Source organism: Podarcis vaucheri, assembly GCF_965113315.1.
Source record: "Podarcis vaucheri genome assembly, chromosome: 1".
NCBI classification, from domain to species: Eukaryota; Metazoa; Chordata; class Lepidosauria; order Squamata; family Lacertidae; genus Podarcis; species Podarcis vaucheri.
In genome coordinates, this window is record NC_138759.1 from 23,177,323 (window position 1) to 23,196,035 (window position 18,713).

General features: G+C 43.8%; 2 protein-coding genes and 1 long non-coding RNA gene across 3 annotated transcripts in view; 1 reads left to right on the plus strand and 2 right to left on the minus strand.

Moving 5' to 3' along the window:
* LOC309539044 overlaps positions 1-18,713 on the minus strand; it is a 158,029-nt gene that overhangs the window by 113,277 nt on the left and 26,039 nt on the right. The gene's annotated exons all lie outside the window — the stretch shown is intronic.
* GON7 (GON7 subunit of KEOPS complex) lies at positions 197-3,264 on the plus strand. The gene is made up of 2 exons (XM_082234534.1): positions 197-437; positions 1,520-3,264. The coding sequence occupies exons 1-2, from the start codon at positions 251-253 to the stop codon at positions 1,630-1,632; spliced, it is 300 nt and encodes a 99-aa protein (XP_082090660.1). The 5' UTR covers positions 197-250; the 3' UTR covers positions 1,633-3,264.
* Positions 7,776-16,920, minus strand: LYSET (lysosomal enzyme trafficking factor). Its single transcript, XM_082236191.1, has 2 exons — positions 16,736-16,920; positions 7,776-8,648 (listed from the first exon to the last, which is right to left on the minus strand). Exons 1-2 carry the CDS (start codon positions 16,903-16,905, stop codon positions 8,237-8,239), a joined length of 582 nt encoding a protein of 193 aa, XP_082092317.1. The 5' UTR covers positions 16,906-16,920; the 3' UTR covers positions 7,776-8,236.

Sequence of the window (18,713 nt, forward strand, 5' to 3'; positions counted from 1 at the left end):
AGTAGGGCGTGGGGGGGGGAGGGAGGTTCACGCGACGCCAACGAGGCCCACGTGAGCTCCAGAAGCCAATCACAAAAGCGGGAGGAGACGAAGGCGGGCGGAGAAGACAATGAAACGGCTCGTAAGCAGTTGAGTGAGGCGCGTGCGCCGGATAGGCGGGGCCAGAGTGGCGGTTGGGAAAGCCGCCTCCTCGATTAGGGATTGGCTGCCTGTTTCCAGGGCGGGGGAAAAACAGAGGGGAAGCGGAGCGATGGAGTTGCGGGCGGAATTGACGGGCCGCGACGGGCTGAAGCGGCCGCTGAGGGTCCGCTGCGAGCCGCCGGGAGAGTTGCGGGGCCTGCTCAGCGGCCTAGCTCAGCTGCGGGAACAGGTCACCGCGCTGCTTGGCCCCCTGGTGCAGCAGGAGAGTGGCGCCGGCGACCGAGCCGGGCCTGGAGGTGAGGAGGCCCCGGACTCGGCCACGAGTTCCCGCCTCGCCCGAGAGGAGAGGAAAGAGGCCTCGTCCTGCTTCCTAGCAACCAAGTGCCCCTTTGGGTACTTGGAACTCAGCAGCAGGTGGAGCCTCCTCAGATGCCACAACAAAGCCTTTCGGTTCTTATTTTGGCTATTTTGAATTTACTGACATGTCTCCATGTTTGTATTTGTATATCTGTCCTATGTTTTGAATGTTTGGGCACAGCTCGTTGTGGGAAAGAGGCATATAAATAAATTCAGTGAAAGGGCAATGGGTCACTCGGTTGGTTGGAGCGTGGTGCTGATAACGCCAAGGTTGCAGGTTCAGGCCCTGTAATGGGGCAGCTGCATATTCCTGCGTTGCAGGGCGAGATGACCCTCAGGGTCCCTTCCAACTCTACAATTCTATGATTTTGTGAAATCAAAAAAATAAAAATGTAGAATAGGCATAATTAACTAATGTACAATGATTTCGCTGGGTTTACCCTGAGTTTTAACTTCAATACCATTTGTGAATAGAGTCTATACCACTTTATTCTCAACATGTAATTCTGCTTGTGCAGACCAGGTCTATGCTAATATACCTCTTGTATGATCTGCTGAGGACCTAAAGCCCTAAACCCTAAAGCTTTGGACTACAGTTACCATAGTCTCCGAAAACTGTCTTATCAGTGGGGTTGATCAGAGTTGTAGTCCAGTGTCTGGTGGGCCACACAAGTTTCCCATCCATTGTGTACGAACACTTTGCATATACATTCCTAACTCTTGAACATGCCTCTTGCAAAAGTACACTTAACTGCTAGTATCTCTTGACTTATTATACCCAGTTCAAGCAACACCAAAAAAACAACAACGCATAAAACTGTAGATCTATGTAGAATCTTACACCCAATGTGGGGCTCAAACCCACAACCATGGGACTAAGTCTCATGCTCTACCAACTGAGCTACCCAGCCTCAAAATGTTAGTTAAACTCAGCAAATGGAATGAGAAGTTGAGTGTAGGCATTCATGGGGAAATGGCTTAGTTATCTTAGCAGATTTCATATGAAATCTTTTTCTTTTAGATGATGATGATGATGATGAACAAGATGATGATGATGAAGAAGAAGAAAATCATGTCATTGCCAAAGCATGTGCTGATGGACCACCATTAAAACGGATAAAGACACAGTCCTGATGAAAACTACAAACATTTTTCTACTGAATTTGAGTTTAATCACATACACATTTTCCCTCTGGGAAAATTTCTGGAATGTTTTGTTAAAACAGTCCTGATGAAAATTGCAGGTTTTTTACTATGGTATTTGAGTGTTGTTTTTTAGACACTTTCCTCCTGAGGAAACTTCTGGGCTACTTTTTAAACTAGAAATGCACTGTCCTTTTTATTATTTACTGTTACCACAAATCAAAAGGGAAGCTTATTTGTGGAGTATTATGTGAAATACTGAAGCAACCAAGGAAAAGACCATGTATATAAGAATTATCTCCCTTCTTTGAGGAGAAAGGGCCAGTAGTGAAATAAATTAGAAAGAGTTGTTTATTTTCATTACTATCTTCATAAATAAACTGGGAGTAGAAAGTAAGGAAGTAATAGAGGGGAAAGATTGTTAAAAGAGAAAGAAGTGAATGTAAAAGGAGCAGGCAGGAAGAATAGAAGCAGGAAGAGGAAATAAGGTATGAACATGAAAGAAGAACGGGAGAAGAAATTATGAGTAAAAAATACATTGTGATATATGGGGTGGGAAGGGGGAAAATAGAAAAGAGCTTCTTCTATTTTAAGTCACTTAGAGCAAATTCTTCCTGAAATGGGGAAACTGAATCACAGTATTTCCAGTAGCTGCGCTTAGCTTGAGAAAAGTTTTCCAGTAGGAAACTGCTGTAGCAAAGAATCTAGCAATTTCCCAAGATGGATAAGATACCAATAGAAAATGGTGTCCACAATTGCCAGCTGATTGTGCTAAACTGCCTGCATGTGGTTATGTATATCCTAATCCTCTCATTGGAGTGATTAAAAAAATTAAAACTTAACAATTCCAGTGACGGCAAAAGTGATGCCAACTAAGATCGATCTCTGAAGGCTTTCTGAAACAATAAAGTATTCAGTGGAGGCTGAAAAGACAAGCAAGATGGTACATGTGTAATAGTCAACAGGCTTATATGACTGGTTCTGTCCCTGCACCTCCATTTTGGCATTTTGTTTACGAAAGTTTTTAAAGTTTGATGTTTTATCGTGTTTGTTGGGAGCTGCCCAGAGTGGCTGAGGAAGCCTAGCCATATGGGTGGGGAATAAATAATAATAATAATAATAATTATTATTATTATTATTATTATTATTTGTCACTGATGGGCCTCAGTAATTGTCACCTTTTAATTGAGCCCTGGGAGTAGAGAGTTTTGAGAGCCTCCTGTCTTAAGCACAACTTCTAATGTGACATTTGTCTATGGCATTACCTAAGAATGAAAGACCATGAGAATTTTACATTTCAATAATACTTTAAGTTCTTTCTGTGGTAGATTTAAAAAATAAATAAATTAAGTATCCCTTTAAAAGAGCCTGGGGCAGAACAGTAACTCAAAAGTAATTCAAACAAACATATCAAAGACTACACTTGTAATCTATGACTAAATCAAAGACATTCAAAGATGTTTCCCATGTAAATAAACAGTTGGAGACAAAGAAAATGTGCCTGGGCGTGTGCATCAAGCATTCACAATACAACGAAGTAGAATATATCATGAACTGTGTTTGTTTACATGCTGTCAAAGTATTTACTTTCCATGACATGCATTAAAACTTCTGTCACTCAGATGCAATGCTAGCTACTGTTGAGTATTACACAAATATGCTTCATGCCAGTCACCTTCCTCTCTGGAAGATGAGATTAAATGCTTTTGCTTCTGTTTCTATACAACAGTTTAACATTATGTCTGAACCTAGGCAAAGCTATGGTTTACCGAAAGAAGCCAACTTCAACCTGGCTTATAAAATCTTGTTTCAATAAACCATAATTAAAATCAATCACAGTGCAGGGTTTGGACATAAATTGGGGTGCCAATCATTTTGGACCAGTATGCAAGTGCTGCGGGTGCCACTCTCAAAATGGCTGCCATGGGGACATGCTACTCCCCACATCCTGGCCAAATTCACGCTTGCTGTGGGAAGTCAACTGTCGTGCTGGTCCTCATTGTGGAGAACACACAATATTGATTCCACACAAATACCATGATTTTGTTGCTATCTAGTAATAGGAAGTCTTCCCCAGTACCAAGAAAAATATCTAAGATGGACACAGCATGCTTGAGCATTCCTCCATCCCACAAATTCCCAAAAGCCTCCACAGGTTAAGAAAGTACCTATCAGTTAAGAAAAAAACCCTTTCCCCTCAAAACACATGGATCACCACCCTAGCACCCATGGGCATTGGGTCTTTACATACATATAAACAGACAAATTATGTATAAAAGCATATCAATTGTTTATGCTCCTCTAGCATAAAGGCTCTATTGAGTTGTAGCAACCAATTAGTAGACCGGTTGTCTAACGAGGCACTGGCTTGTAACCAAGAAAGTAATGATTTGGTGCAGTTCAAAAGAATCTGGACAGTAATTTGTAAGACTCTTGTGTGAATGTTCCAGCAAGGGATATGTTTTTGCATTGACAAGGAAAAAAGTTGGCTCAAACAGGCCAAGGGGTGGACTTTGCTTTCCTCCTGCCTGGCTCCAGGGACGCCTGGCTAATAAGGGGAATCTGTTCTGGGAGAGAATTAACCTACCATCCCAAAGTGTTTCTCACAGTTCAGATTATATAGGTTGGGTGGCTTAGTATTATTCAGTGTAGAAATAAAATAACTTCAGTGAAGAAGTGATATATAAATAGCTCAAATACTAGTCTTCGAATCCATCACAAAAGCTGTCAAGAATCTGCAATGGACGATAGAGGTAGCACTGGTCAGTGTTAATGCAAAGGTTGCTTAAATTAAAGCTGAGCTTCCAGTTGCCTTGCAGTCACACCTTGTTTCTAAGAGGCATGAGTGCTTCCATTTGGGCTATTGGGCATTTCTTATGTCTCAGTGAAGTAGCAACCAAGTTTATTAGATGCTGGGGCCTGGATTTTCTCACCAGACTACTGTATGTTCCATAAAACAAGTATGACTGCCATGTTCAGTAAGCCAATACCAAGATTAAACAGATTCAGATGGCCCACCTGACAAAACAGCACTCATTTGACACAGTCCATGTTCATGGATGGTATTACTGGCATGTAGGTGCTATAACAAAGATGGAGCAAGAACCTTTTAAAAGTTATGCTTGTGATAAACTGGCTGCTGCATATGGGAGTTGTATTTAATGGAACAATTTTTACAAGCACACTGTCATAGTGACTGCAGGCTTAATTTTCTAACTGCTCTACTATTCAGAGGAGCTGATTTCATGTGAAATGTATGAAGCAGCAATATTAAAGGGCAAAGTCCACAGAAATGAAAACATTATCCCTGTTACATCCAAATCAGGTCCACATGAAATCCAATTTATAAAACACTTTTTTCCTTGGAAATCCTTAGCGTCACATATCGCTCTAATAAATACCAGCCAGAAAATGCCATACATTTCTGACTGCAATGAGTTGCACTGCATATAAACTCTATATACTAACCTAATTTTCCCCTAAAATTGTAGAAAATGTGGGGAAAATATTGAGTTGGACAGAAATGGCGAATGATTAGGTCCACAAATTCAAAACCCTTCATTCTTGCTTACTTGAATGGCTACCTAGCTACACTGATCTGCCTGGACAGCCAAAAACGATTTTACCAGTGAAGTAAGTAAGTAAGTGAGTGAGTGTGTGTATGTGTGTGTATATATATATATATATATATGCTTTCGTAGATTTTCACGGGTACAGGAATGCAGGTTTTGGTGTCTTCGGGTGTCTTCCCGTGTAAGAGTCGGGGTGTCTGTGCGACGTTTCGACGAGGTCTCACTCGTCATCTTCAGGCTGGTGCTTTCGGCTTCTTGTTACTGGAACAGAGCAGAATCTGGTGTTTGAGTTCCTATAAATACTGTTGAGGGGTGTGGTGTATAGCCTCCAACGTTCTGGGCAGAGAGGAAGTTCCTAGATTAGTGTGCCTCTTCTTCTTTTGTTCCTTAATTACTTGAGGGATATCTTGAGTGATTTCATGAGTGATATTCTGAATACCACTGGGTGGGTCATTAAGTGTAGATTAGTTGCTAAAGCTTTTGTGTCTTGACCTCTTGAGCTTGTGAAGAGTTTTTCTGAGAAGATGGCTGTGCTGCATTTAGTTGTGCTCTGGCTTGGCTTCGTGTATAGGGGCGAGCTGTGGTTTTGTGCCTTGTGCCAGCCAGATCTGTGTAGGGATTGCAGGGGGGTGCAGCATCCGGAGGTGCCACTATAGTTTGGCTACTGGATGGAGTCTGTAATATGTCTGTGGAGAGGGTCTGGGTTTGGGTCTGGTGTGGTTGATTGGTGACGGCGTTCTGTGTGCCTCTGGTTCTGGTGTCGGTTTTTGTGGGGAGGGCTAATTTCCAGATGTCTGGCAGGCGGGACGTGTCGTCACGCTTGTTCATGTTGTGAGGGTGTTTCTCTATCTCGATGGCTTCCATGATTATTCTCTTGTGGTGATGTTCCATGTTAAAGAGCAATTTGGAATCTGCAAAATTAATTTCGTGTCCTGTTTCTTTCATGTGTTGGAAAAGAGAGGAAGTTTTTTCTTCTTTTTTGACGGCATTCTTGTGTTCTGCGATACGTGCATTTATTCGTCTGTTTGTTTGTCCAATGTACGTGGCTGGGCAGACTTTGCAGGGTATTTCATAGACCCCTTGGTTTTCCAGCTGGAAAACCACGAAGCCAAGCCAGAGCACAACTAAATGCAGCACAGCCATCTTCTCAGAAAAACTCTTCACAAGCTCAAGAGGTCAAGACACAAAAGCTTTAGCAACTAATCTACACTTAATGACCCACCCAGTGGTATTCAGAATATCACTCATGAAATCACTCAAGATATCCCTCAAGTAATTAAGGAACAAAAGAAGAAGAGGCACACTAATCTAGGAACTTCCTCTCTGCCCAGAACGTTGGAGGCTATACACCACACCCCTCAACAGTATTTATAGGAACTCAAACACCAGATTCTGCTCTGTTCCAGTAACAAGAAGCCGAAAGCACCAGCCTGAAGATGACGAGTGAGACCTCGTCGAAACGTCGCACAGACACCCCGACTCTTACACGGGAAGACACCCGAAGACACCAAAACCTGCATATATATATATATATATATATATATATATATATATATGTATGTGTGTGTGTGTGTGTGTATATAAAATGGGCGAGGAGACAGGGAAGTTGCAAATGTCTTTCTACTAATCTGTGAGAAGTCATGAAATTAAAAAAGGCAAAGGATTTTTTCCCCCACTGCTTCCCCCCCCCCCCCATTATGCCATTACTAGTGATTTTGTAGCAAGGAGCATGCCATGAAGAGAGAGAACACTTTTATGGCAGTCATTAAATTAGTCAAGCAAATAAAGTGCTTGGACTTAGCAGGGCTAACAGCTCTTGGGACTTGTTGCTAGTAACATACTCATATTTATACCAAATGTTGCTAGTCTGGTTTGATAACCTCTGGTTTGATAGAAACGAGGCCACAGGAGGATGCTAAAGTACATCATCTCAGTTGCAGTTAACTGCATTTTCCCTCAGATGCCATGCAATTGGAAGGTCAACTGGTATATCTGAGGTACTTTACTAAAAGGGGTGGGGGGAAGAGACTTAGATCATGCAGATATCTATACTCACACTGAGCAAATAATGTAGATAAACGGCTCCTGTTGAAACATTTACATTATAAAACTACTTTCTGTATTAGCAAATACTGAGAATTTTCTACTTGGTAAATTGGTCTTGGTTTCTGGGTTTATTACTGTGGTTTGGATATTGGTTTTAATGTTTGATGGCTGTTTTATTGAATAGAGCAATGTTCATAATAGAATGAACATTGAATTACTATGTTTTAATTGCTGAGTGCTGCTGGGAGGGAAATGCAGTGAGTGCCATAATTTCCTAACACATGAACAGCAACTAATTGTCAGTTCAAATGCATTTTAAAGCAAAACTGAGAGCAGCTCTCTCTGTCTCTTTCCCCTCTCACACACAGCCTTCACATTTGACATATAGCACATGCTGCATTTTTGTTCCCATATATGGAAAATTAGTTTCTGAAGAACTGGCCTAACAACTTACACTGAACTGGAAGTCAAAAAAACAATAAATGAACAAAGGGCTCATTTTCTTTTAGCCATGTGTGTGAACGAAGCCCTGTTTTATTGAGTGCAACATTATTTAAGGAAAAAGCACAATATCTTAAATGCCAGTTTATGATCATTCCAAACTTTACACATTATAACAAAGGAAAAGTCCGTTTTCACTGATCCTCCTCCTGAGGGAAGCTTGAAGATAAAAGGGGGGGTGCACAGTGAAATAAGGTTTCAAATAGGTTTTCTCCACAAAAACTTCAGGAGTGTAGAAATTCTGCATTATAAGGCAAATATGAAGAATGTCATCCTCGAGTCTCAAAGAAAGCTCAGTTATTCCACCAAATAGAATGCACCCATACTCAAAGTCAACTTATTGAAAAAATAGGTTGATGCTCTATTCAGTAGTTAACGTGGAGAAAAAGAATTTCACATTCCATTTGTATGTTCAACTGATGCAGCCAAGATCCTTCAGGTTATCTAAAAGCGTTCATCGGGAAACGCAGATGGGTTTAAGTGTCAATCAGTTGCAATCTGCTAATTTGGTTGGAGGCCTTCGCAAATGTTTGGTGACGATTGCAAACGACAGCCAGGCAAATCGGAATAATACAGTAGCCCACCGTTTTGGGATCAGCTCTTGTACAGGAATAAAGGAACAGGAACATTTGTAAATAAGGGATCAAGAAGATAATAGTCCACAGCCAAAAGGGTACGGACAGCAGCCGTGTTTTTAAGGAGTGCATCCAGGTCGTTTCTTCTCTCAGTTTTTCAGGAGGTTGCTGGATGTGCTCCAGTGCTAGTCTGTTGTAAGTCTCATTGATTTCAAAGACATAGTAAAATGCTGCCGCACTTGCTATTAAGTATAATCCCACACCAATCCATCCCATCCTCTGACGGAAGTTCATCATTCTCCATGCTCTGAACCTTAAAAAAAGGAAAAAGATAATCAAAGCACTTAAAGAAATATCAGCTTGTCATGTTACAGGATACAATTTTCTAAGTAGCTGAAGTGTTACTGGGCAAATGCTGTTTCTGCTCTCCCCCCCCCCCAAAAAAAAATCTCCCAGTAGATGTCAGTAGGAAATGTAATGTGCAAAATGCTAGAGACAGGGTGTTAAATTTTCAGCAGAAGTGAAAGAGATGATGAGATGGTTGGTTTTGAAGACTGATCCCAAGTGGATGTAAGCTGCAATCTTCAAAGATTTATTCTACAGTGCAGCCAATTTAATGTTACTTATTAATCAGGGTTTTTATCCCACCATTTTAGGTTACATTATTCCCCAACATTCCAGTTTAATCAAGGGGGCTGGGTATGCGAGATGGTAAGTGGGTGGTGGCCCCCTTCCTCAATAGATAAAGCCGGGGTTTAGAGGAGAGAGGTTAGGGAGGGTATTGTGGCAGAGAAGCAAAGCAGCAAGCTGGTAAGCCAGACAGGCAGAGTAGTGGTTGGTTTCTGTTCAAAACCAGGGCTGCGGCTATGGGAGAAGCAAGACCCTCCTGGGGTGCTGATGCTGCGGACCCCTCCATCGTAGGCTCAGGCTGTGTATATGTGTACATAAACCATATATCATAAAGACAACACAGTCTCCACTGTGCCTCATTTCTGAAAGAAAACACAAACCCCAGGTAAGTGCCTGGAAACGATGGAATCTTGCACCACTCAGAGATTGGGGTGGCATGCAGAAATATGAAGCACTGATGGCATTGGCCAGCAGTGGTTCTCCAGGGTTTCAGAAAGAAACTTCTCCAAGCCCTACCTAGAAATGCTGGAACTGAACCTAGAACCGACTGCATGTAGAGCAGATGCCCTGCCCCCTGAGCTAAGCCCCTCCCCAAAAACCTGAGAGTTACCAGCCAACCACAAACTTGACAGTTTCAGTAGCACTGTTCACTCTTTACCGAGTGGAAAAGGAAGTAAGAATTGGTGTAGGCGTCCTTTGAGAAAACCGAGTGGGAAGCAAAAGCCTGTGTACAGAGGTTGCGACACTGGCCCTCCGGCCCAGACAGTTAACACAAGTGGGGAGGAGCTAGGAGAGATGTGAAGACCAAGGGGGAAAGCTATGCCCCCCACTCCCATCCCCCCCCCCCGGTTTTCCTCTGGGAACTTGGAGCCTAAACTTATGCACCTTGCTCTGACGGAACGGGACGGATAATACCATGTACGAGAGTGTGTGCTCCCTTTTGAAGAGTACCATAGACACAGCAGCTGTATTCCTTAACTGTCACTTTATGAGAGTTGCATAAATCTCAAAGCTGTATAAATATCACTTATGAGATTTAAGACTGGCTTACATGACTTTCAGTAAACATCTGCAGACAAGAGTATGCACCCCTCCAAAAAATCCATGTACATCAGGGATGGGGAACCACATGCCCCTTAGGGCCTTATTATCTGACCCCTGGAAGTCTCCCGTGTCACATATACCCTCTGTATTCCTAAGCCACACCCTCCTCAAGTGTTTGGCATGGCTGGAATGTGTCCTCCTACTGCTTCTTGTTTCTCTGGATCAGGGGTCTGCAACCTTTAAGACAAAAAGAGCCACTTGGACCCATTTCCGAAGAAAAAAACTGGGAGCCGCAAAACTCGTCATTATAAAAATAACTTTTTTGTCACTTTTTTATTATTTCTTTGTTTGACCCCTCAGAATTACTCCTCCTCATAGAAATAAACGTTAAATTTACAAGTTACCTTTGTGTGTGTGTGTGTGTGTGTGTGTGTTCTTCACTCCCCTTCAAAACAGTGACCAGCATACATGCCCCCTTTCAATGCAGTGACCAGCGTACATGCCCCTTACAATGTGGCGGGAAGGTGAAGTCGGGACGGTGTGTGACTAACGCACGCACCGTCCCCATGCGACGTCACAGCCAGTACAGTGCCCACCACAGTGGGGAGTGTCGGGGCGCACAATGCGCCTCCTCCCCTCGCTAGTATTCACCCCGGAGCCGCGGCAAAGGTGTAAAAGAGCCACATGCGGCTCCGGAGCCACGGGTTGCAGACCCCTGCTCTGGATAGAGGAGGGGCTTTGTGTGCAAGCACAAAGAAACTGGCTTACCACTCAAGAGTTAAGATTTACATTTTTTTGCTCTGCTCACTTTTACTTTTGGCTTTGCCCGCCACTGGCATGTGGCCCTTGAAAGGTTGCCCAGAAGGAAACCTGTGGTCCTTGGGCTGCAAAAGGTTCCCTGACGCTGATGGGCATGCTTACAAGTGAATGAAGATCTCCAGTTGTTTTTGGACTACAATTCCTGTCATCCCTGACCACCGGCCCTGCTGGCATTAATACACTACCAATATCATCAACAGTTTTTTAAGTCAGGGCAATACTTGTTCCTATCCAGCCAACATGGCTCCATGGAGCCCCTCAGGGCAAATCTTTCATCACTTCATTGAATCATTGCAATCACAAAAACCACAGCAACTCTATCTTTGTAGCGTGTGGTTCTCACCAGTCTTTCCACGCCTAAGTGCCTGATCATGGCTGCTGACATGTAGAAGAAACAGGCTACTGAGCTAGTGCTTTGAACCTTAATGGTTTTAGGCTGGTAGTTACCCAGAAAAATCTGTTTTCTTGGCTATGTACAGTACTGTTAAGAAGGAAGTTTAAAACTGTTCTCCATTCTGCTGTGTGCTTCCTCCTCCTGTTTTCTGATTCTCAAAATACCACACTAGACTTCCAGGTTTATCCAGTCTTCTGAAAAAATGACAGACCAATGAAGTTTGATGCCTGTGATAAGAACAGTCTACCAATTACCTCCTTCTCCAAGAAGAACAAGTTGTAACTTTTCCTTTCTCATTTTTGACTGAAAGAGGAACAAGTAGCAGGGAGACATTCTGGCTGGTCCCTAAGCCTGCAACAAAAGCAGGATTTATTGTAGCTAGAAGATATCCCTGGTGCAAGGTTATCTCATTTAATTTCATCTTCTGACCTAGACACAAAGAACTGGACTGCATCAGACAAGAAAAGCAAAATGACCACTGTAACATGTGCTTGAAATAGTCACTGGCTGAGGGGGCAGAGAAGGAAAGAGGAAGGGGAAACCATCCATTATGATCAGTTGTTTGATGACTGGAAGTTTCTTCTGACCTTTCTTGGGAGCGAGGGGGGAATGACACGCCTGTCTGAGAAGCAGGGAAACTATTTGTGTAAAGTCCCAATTTGGACATGCGGTGGTATTCAACTTAGTTTTACTCACTGAAATCAATTGACCCAACTTAGTGGTGTTCATTAATTCCAGTGAATCTACTTGGGGTAAAACTTAGTTGAATACCATCCAGAAAGAGCTGTGAGCTTTGCTAAAACTGAAGCACGCTTGGCATCCAGTCTGCTGAATTTTTATTACTCTTAAAACTTCTATGCCTTTGAGGCCAACACCTTTCTCAAAGCGGTTTACATGAAGTGAAACCATGATCATAATAAAACACAATTAGAAAACACAAACATGGAAGGTAACAGTCCACAACACAGAACCGCATCTAAGGAAATGCAGCAAAAAACCTGCAGGTATACAAAGGTATTCATCGACCAATGGGAGGGGACAAAAGGGTGGGGGGAATGGCTGAACCTCCAGAGCAGGAAAGACATTCCATAATGTAGCTGGGGACACAAAAATATTAACACACACACCATAGAAAATTATTAGAACTTAGCTCCCTACCTGTCAAAGACATTATAAGGGGGAAATATTTAATACATCATAAAATAACTCGTTGATTAAAACAAGCTAAGAATAGCAAAACGATAATATTTGTCAACTAATATGAATAACAAAAACTCCCTAAGTCTCCATCCAAAATGAAACTACTGTAAACTCAGTAGTGCAGCTCACTTCTTGCTCTTCAGTATAATGGCAATCCCGAAACAAGATTAGCAGCCTTGTTGCCAGTTTAGGAGTCTGTTTGCATATGGCGGTACCTCGGTTTAAGAACAGTCCTGTTTACGAACGATTCAGTTTACGAACTCTGCAAAACCTGAAGTAGTGTCCCGGTTTGCGAACTTTACCTCAGTCTAAGAACGGAATCCAAACGGTGGAAGGGCACTGGCGGCAAGAGGCCTCATTAGGGAAAGTGCATCTCAGTTTAAGAACGGTTTTGGTTTAATTCCAGAACGGATTAAGTTCGTAAACTGAGGTACCACTGTATTTGTAAATGTGCATATCACAAAGGCCCCATAGATCTTCAGTGCTCCATCTTATCAAAGGGAAACTAAAGTCCAGGGGCAGAGTTACACAGTTATGACCACTCAGAAAAGTAGAGAACATTAAGCAACACAGTTTTTCAACTTATCTGTACTTGAAATACAGAATTATCTTTTAACAATTGTAAGCTGCAGAACTTGTTTTACCAATAATCTACACCACCTATCCCCTCTCACCACAAAAGTGACATACAACTGCCAGCTAATAATCATGGGACTGTCATTATCATTCATTGCTGCCTGATCATGAGATCTACAAGCACATTTTAGTCAGAAAAATAATATGTAGAACCAACCTTCCCCTCAACCACTGGCCATCCCCAAATCTTTAGGAATAAGCAACAGGACTGAGCAACTACCAACACGCTAAAGGTTGCCTGTTGCCTACAGTATAAAGTCAATTCACATATTTGAGAATTCTTTGTAAATGTCAAAACCAAAAGTCTTTTTAGAACCTTGTTTTTCAAACCATGACCACAATGAACTTGGAGCCACGAATATGCAGCCAGCTTTTTGCGACTAAATGTTTTTGAACTCTTCCTTTTTAAAGGGTTAAAGATAGTATATGGGCTATAATCAAAGCAGGCCTGGTAGCATTTTGGAAGATATGTTTTAATTGTTTTAGTTCTGGATTTCTTGGGAGGGCAGATCTATCAACGGCTATTAGAAATAGCTGTGACGCCACTATAGACAGAGGCAGTATATGAATGCTAAATGGAATTGGCGGGGGGTGACCAAGACAGCAGATCCACCACCACCACCACCACCCCCTTGTTTTGAGCTCCCAAATACATCTAGCCAGCAGCTTTTGGAAATGGAATGTTGGGCAAGATTAACCTTAGCATGACTAACAGCTCAATTCCTATCTTCCCATGTGTCTTATTTATTTAGACCTGCTAAAGGATCTCATTACCAAAGTGAACACTGTTAACACAAGACGATCCAGTGAAAGTTCACTTTGACCATCCTTGCTCTGCAGTCACCAGCCCAGGACACAACACATTATGAAACCTGTCCATCAGGCCTCTTTCAGTTATGCTTGCATAGCTGCAAAGACCATTTACAATTTTGCAAAAAATGTTGTTTCAAGGGCAATTCTGAAGCACAACTAATTAAGGAAATATACCGGGAACTCAGGCACTCTGATAAGTTGCAGTGCAGGTCATGCCAGTTTTATCTGCGTAGCAATTCTAGGCATACAATACATCTTTCAGTTGCAAAGGTTGCTATAGGAATGAGAAACACATTTAAAAGGCAGCATTTCAGATAGGTCACAATGAGAAATTCATTTATGTGCATGATGCTATTTAGTGCAACCTGTGGCAACTTGTTTATCACAGTGCAGAAATGGTATACTGCAGCAGCCAAATTTGGAAACTCAACTTAGCCACACTGACTAAAGCTGAAGTGAGCAGGATTCAGTCCTTGCATGGTACACTTTTCTTTCTCTACTAGAAGCTTTGTCTTGCTAGTATTGTTATTTATTAATCTCCTTCCATGCACGTCCCAATATAATGTACTAAAGGTAACAAAACAGTTACAGAAAAGTTGCAAAAGTAACAGATGAGTTCTAAAAAATACATAAGGACACCTATGGCTGAGACCTATCCATTCAGCTGTGTTCTACTGAAGTGTTTTAGAGTACATACTCAGGATCACTCATCAGTTAAGGTGTGACAAATCTATTAAGTGATCTGAACTATGCACTCATCCTTAAGACTGTAAGTACTTTGCTGGATTAGACCCAAGAACCCTAACAACCATGAGCAGCAGGAAGTTGACTGAAAATTGGCCAGCTGTCTACAAGTGGAAAATTGTCTTCTCCCCACTTCTGTACTGGGGGAAAGGGTCAGTGTCAGCCCTGCAACTACTGGCACATTTACAATATCATAAATACATAGCATAATCTTACAACTCGAGCCGTTTCCAATGGAAAGCAAATGCTTAGGAGGCAGCACACTGCTCATTTCACCAACACAACACAAAGCAAACATGTTAGGCCAGCACTGCAGGGACTTTACAGGATATCTATCCCTTGAGCAGTTTGTCCCTGGGCAATACCATTAGGATGCTCACCTTTTTAACAAACTCCTGCCCCAATTGGGTACACCTACAGATCATTTTGTCTCCTAAAGTGGACTAATGAGAATATTGTTCAACAAGTTATAATACTGGTGTCATCATCAACACCAGGAGTCAAAGGAATTTTAGAATGCAGAAAAGAAAGGCAAGAAGAAACATCATGACATTCTTAATTATCCTGGTTTTACTTTCGTTGTTCTGCAGCTGACACTACCCTAACCAATACCATTTATTCATGACAGAATCAGTTATGGGTCCTTGGCAGTCCTTTACTGTACTTTTATTACATGTGCACCTGCATTCTTTCAATAAAGCTTAAAGCCTCACGTAATAAGCAAAAGACTGAGCCGTCTATGATAAAAAGTTTGCTTTTCACCTTGCCCACTGACACTAGTACAATAAAACGTATCACTTTACCAAAATTATGTGCCCCCTCTACCCATCAGATCAACAGCAACTGCATTCTGTAATAGTGCCATAGCAGCCACATTCTTCAACCTACCTATTTTGAAGTAGCCTTTCCATATGAACGCTCACTGAAGAAGAAAAGACTAATACTTATCTAAAGAACTAGAGCTATATTTGATATAGTAGCATCTTTATCTTATCTGTCAGACAGCTTCTCAAACCTATAAAAAAAAATTCAGTTTAACCCAAGCAAATGATTCTACTTCCTAAAGTGAGATAGTAATCTACCCTCACTTTCCTCAATGTAACCTAACTGCCTAACATTATTCATATTCCCACACCCATTTCTACTGCACAGAAAGCTCATGGCTTATTCAATACCCAATTACAATAGTTTTGTTTTTAAATCGCTAACCACAAACACAATGCAACCCAAGCATTAAGAGGAGGAACGGTCTGCGCGTCACTATTCCTCCCCCAACCCTAGAGAGTTACTTCTCCCACTTTTGCCTTCCTCAAAAGGCTGACAGTACCTCATCCCCATTCTTCCTCCTAAACCTTTTCCAAGGGCTCCCTTCCTCTTCCCCATAACTCCTCAGAACTTAAATCTGACCTAAAACCCAGCATGGACATGGACTGAGATATAAATAAGAGTTCCTCTGGGCACGTACAATGCAACCTTTTGGATGTTTTGTTTGTTTAGCTGCTTATGCGTTCACTACCCTGGGCTCCTGTGGGAGAAAGGCAGGATGGGAATTTACTTACTCAAGCAAAACTGCTTCTAAACAGAGGGAGGGTGTGCATGTGTCGTCGTCCTCGACCCCCCCCCCCCAATTTGCAATGGGGGTAAGGAGCTTCCAGTAGGGAACTTCAAAGCAAATGTAAGCAAAGTGGCCTCTTTCTCTCTCTCAGGAATGGGATTTCTGTTAGGAAGGGGGGCAGGCTTTTGTTGTGGGGGGAGGGAAACAGAACCTCAGATTTGTATTGATTTTTGTTCACGGAGGGGGGGGGGCATGTGCCCCTTGGCTACGCCCGTGCTCTCAGACTGAATTCGAGACAGGGCTGCGCTCCGTCTTCCTCGTCAGGCTCGTGGGATAGGAAGGGGACCCCGGGGGTCATCCAGCTCAACCCCCTGGCAATGCCCTTTTGCCCAACGTGGGGCTCGAACCCGCCAGCCTGAGGTTCGGAGCCTCCCGCTCTACGGACCGAGCTGCCCCGCCAGCGGCTGCGAGCGTGTCCCTGAGCCGGTGCAAAGCGCGCCGGGGAGGGACAGGGCAGCCGCCTAGAGCCCCGGCCCCTCCCCGCCTCAGCCTCCCTCGCCCTTACCTTCCGCCGCCGGAAAACACGGGAACGAACAGCCAGGAGGAGAGCGCGCGGGCGGCCCGACCCTCCTCACCCCGCCGCCTCTCCTGCCGAGCCGCTCTCAGAGCCCACCCCTTCCGCCGCCCTTCCAGGGCCCGCCTCCTCCGAGCTCTGCTTCCGGTGCCGCGCGACATGGCTGCAGTCACGTGAGGAGGGTTGAATTGCCTGGCCGATGATTCCCGCTTTTACGGGCTGCGGAGGCGCCGCCAAAGGGGCGCGGCTCCTTTGGTTTGCGCACCGTGTCTTCCGGGATGTTTTCGACACCCTTCCCCCCCCCCCCGCTCCCAGGTGTGTTAGCTTCGTATTGCATAGGTGTCAGCTTACAGATTTGAAAATAAGGGACCAGCAGCCTCGAAAATAAGGGATCAGCAGCCAAAATAAGGGATTTTGCTTAGTTTATACAGAAATCCGGCACTGATGGAGCCATGCTGCTTTGGCTGCCACTGACTGTGTTTTGCAGGGGGTTGGACTAAATGATCCTAAGGGTCTACAACTCCGACCAAAGAAGAGGGTCAGACAAAACTGATGAACGACGTCGAGATGGCAAAGCTTACAAGCAGAAATAGAAACCAGGAAGAGGACCTCTTTAATAAAGAATGGGGAAAGTTTATAATGTATTTGAAAAGCTATTGTAAAGAGTTACATACTTTGATAGCAGTTATAGATAGGTAGCCGTGTTGGTCTGCCATAGTCAAAATAAAAAAATTCCTTCCAGTAGCACCTTAAAGACCAACTAAGTTAGTTCTTGGTATGAGCTTTTTTTTTATTTATACATTGGTAGGATTGACAGAAAACTTGTAGTAAAAATTTGAACTATGGATGGACAAATGACTTATAAAAATAGAGTTATGAAAGGGATGCAGAGGGGGAAATCACTACATTAAGATGCTGCACTGATTGGAGGGTATGCTAAGCAGCATGTCTGGGCTGCCGTCCTGGCGCGAGGAGTTCCATCGGCCCTTCTCCGCCCAAGAGGGAGGGAGGGAGAGAGACTCTCACCCATGCCGCCCGCGAGCCCAGCATGAGGTGGTTGCAGCGCCGCCGTGGCTGCTGAAGCGCCGCCCTTCTGCGTCCCTCCCCATCCCCTCCTCTTCCTCCTCGCTCAGGCCGCTTCCTCAGCCGCCACCGCCCCTGCTGTCTCCTGCTTCCCCTGGCAGCACGGCGGAAGTCTCGCAAGAGAGGGGCTGCCTGCCCGCCCACCGCCATCAGTCTCCTCACAATGCGCCCCTGAGGGGGGAAAGGGGAGAGACGGAGATGCGGCGCCTCTCTCAAGGCGGAGGACCCCAAGCCGCTGCTTCCCTCCCAAGCCAGGCGAGCATGAAACCTGGGAAATTGAAGGGACATCATCAATAAGGGACAGCAGCGGGACACGGCGCTTGGATAAGGGAGTTTCCTGCCAAACACGGGACAGTTGACAGCTATGTCGTATTGCAAAGGCAGCAGCTGGAAAACAAATCCAGGCACTTTGAAGTTGCCACCTTGGGGTCCCCCCCCGCACTTTTGTCAACCACCCAAGGAGAAAGTCTGGAAAGAGCAGGGTGAGGGGCAATAGTTTGTTGTATGGTTTTTTGTTCTTAACATTACCCCCCCCCCGAATAGCAATTAAGGCTGCTGCAGGCAAAGACCAGGACCGTTGCTCGCCAAGACGTACAGATAAATAAACAGAATAAAATGTCTTAAGTTCCTCCACCCCATTCTCCCATCCCAGGAATGGGGTAAAGAGTTAGTAATGCAGAGCCCCATTTCCGGGTTCTGTTTGAATGCTGCCATTTGCAGGGTAGGAGCGGAAGGCTGGAAGGGAAAGCAGCCGTAGCCTCACTTCACTGTAATGCATTAGTTTGAGAGAAGAAAAGTGTCCTTAGTGCTTCATTGAGGCAGACTCGCTCTCTAACCAAGCACACATACATACACATACACGTTCCTGAGCAAGATCAGTCACCAC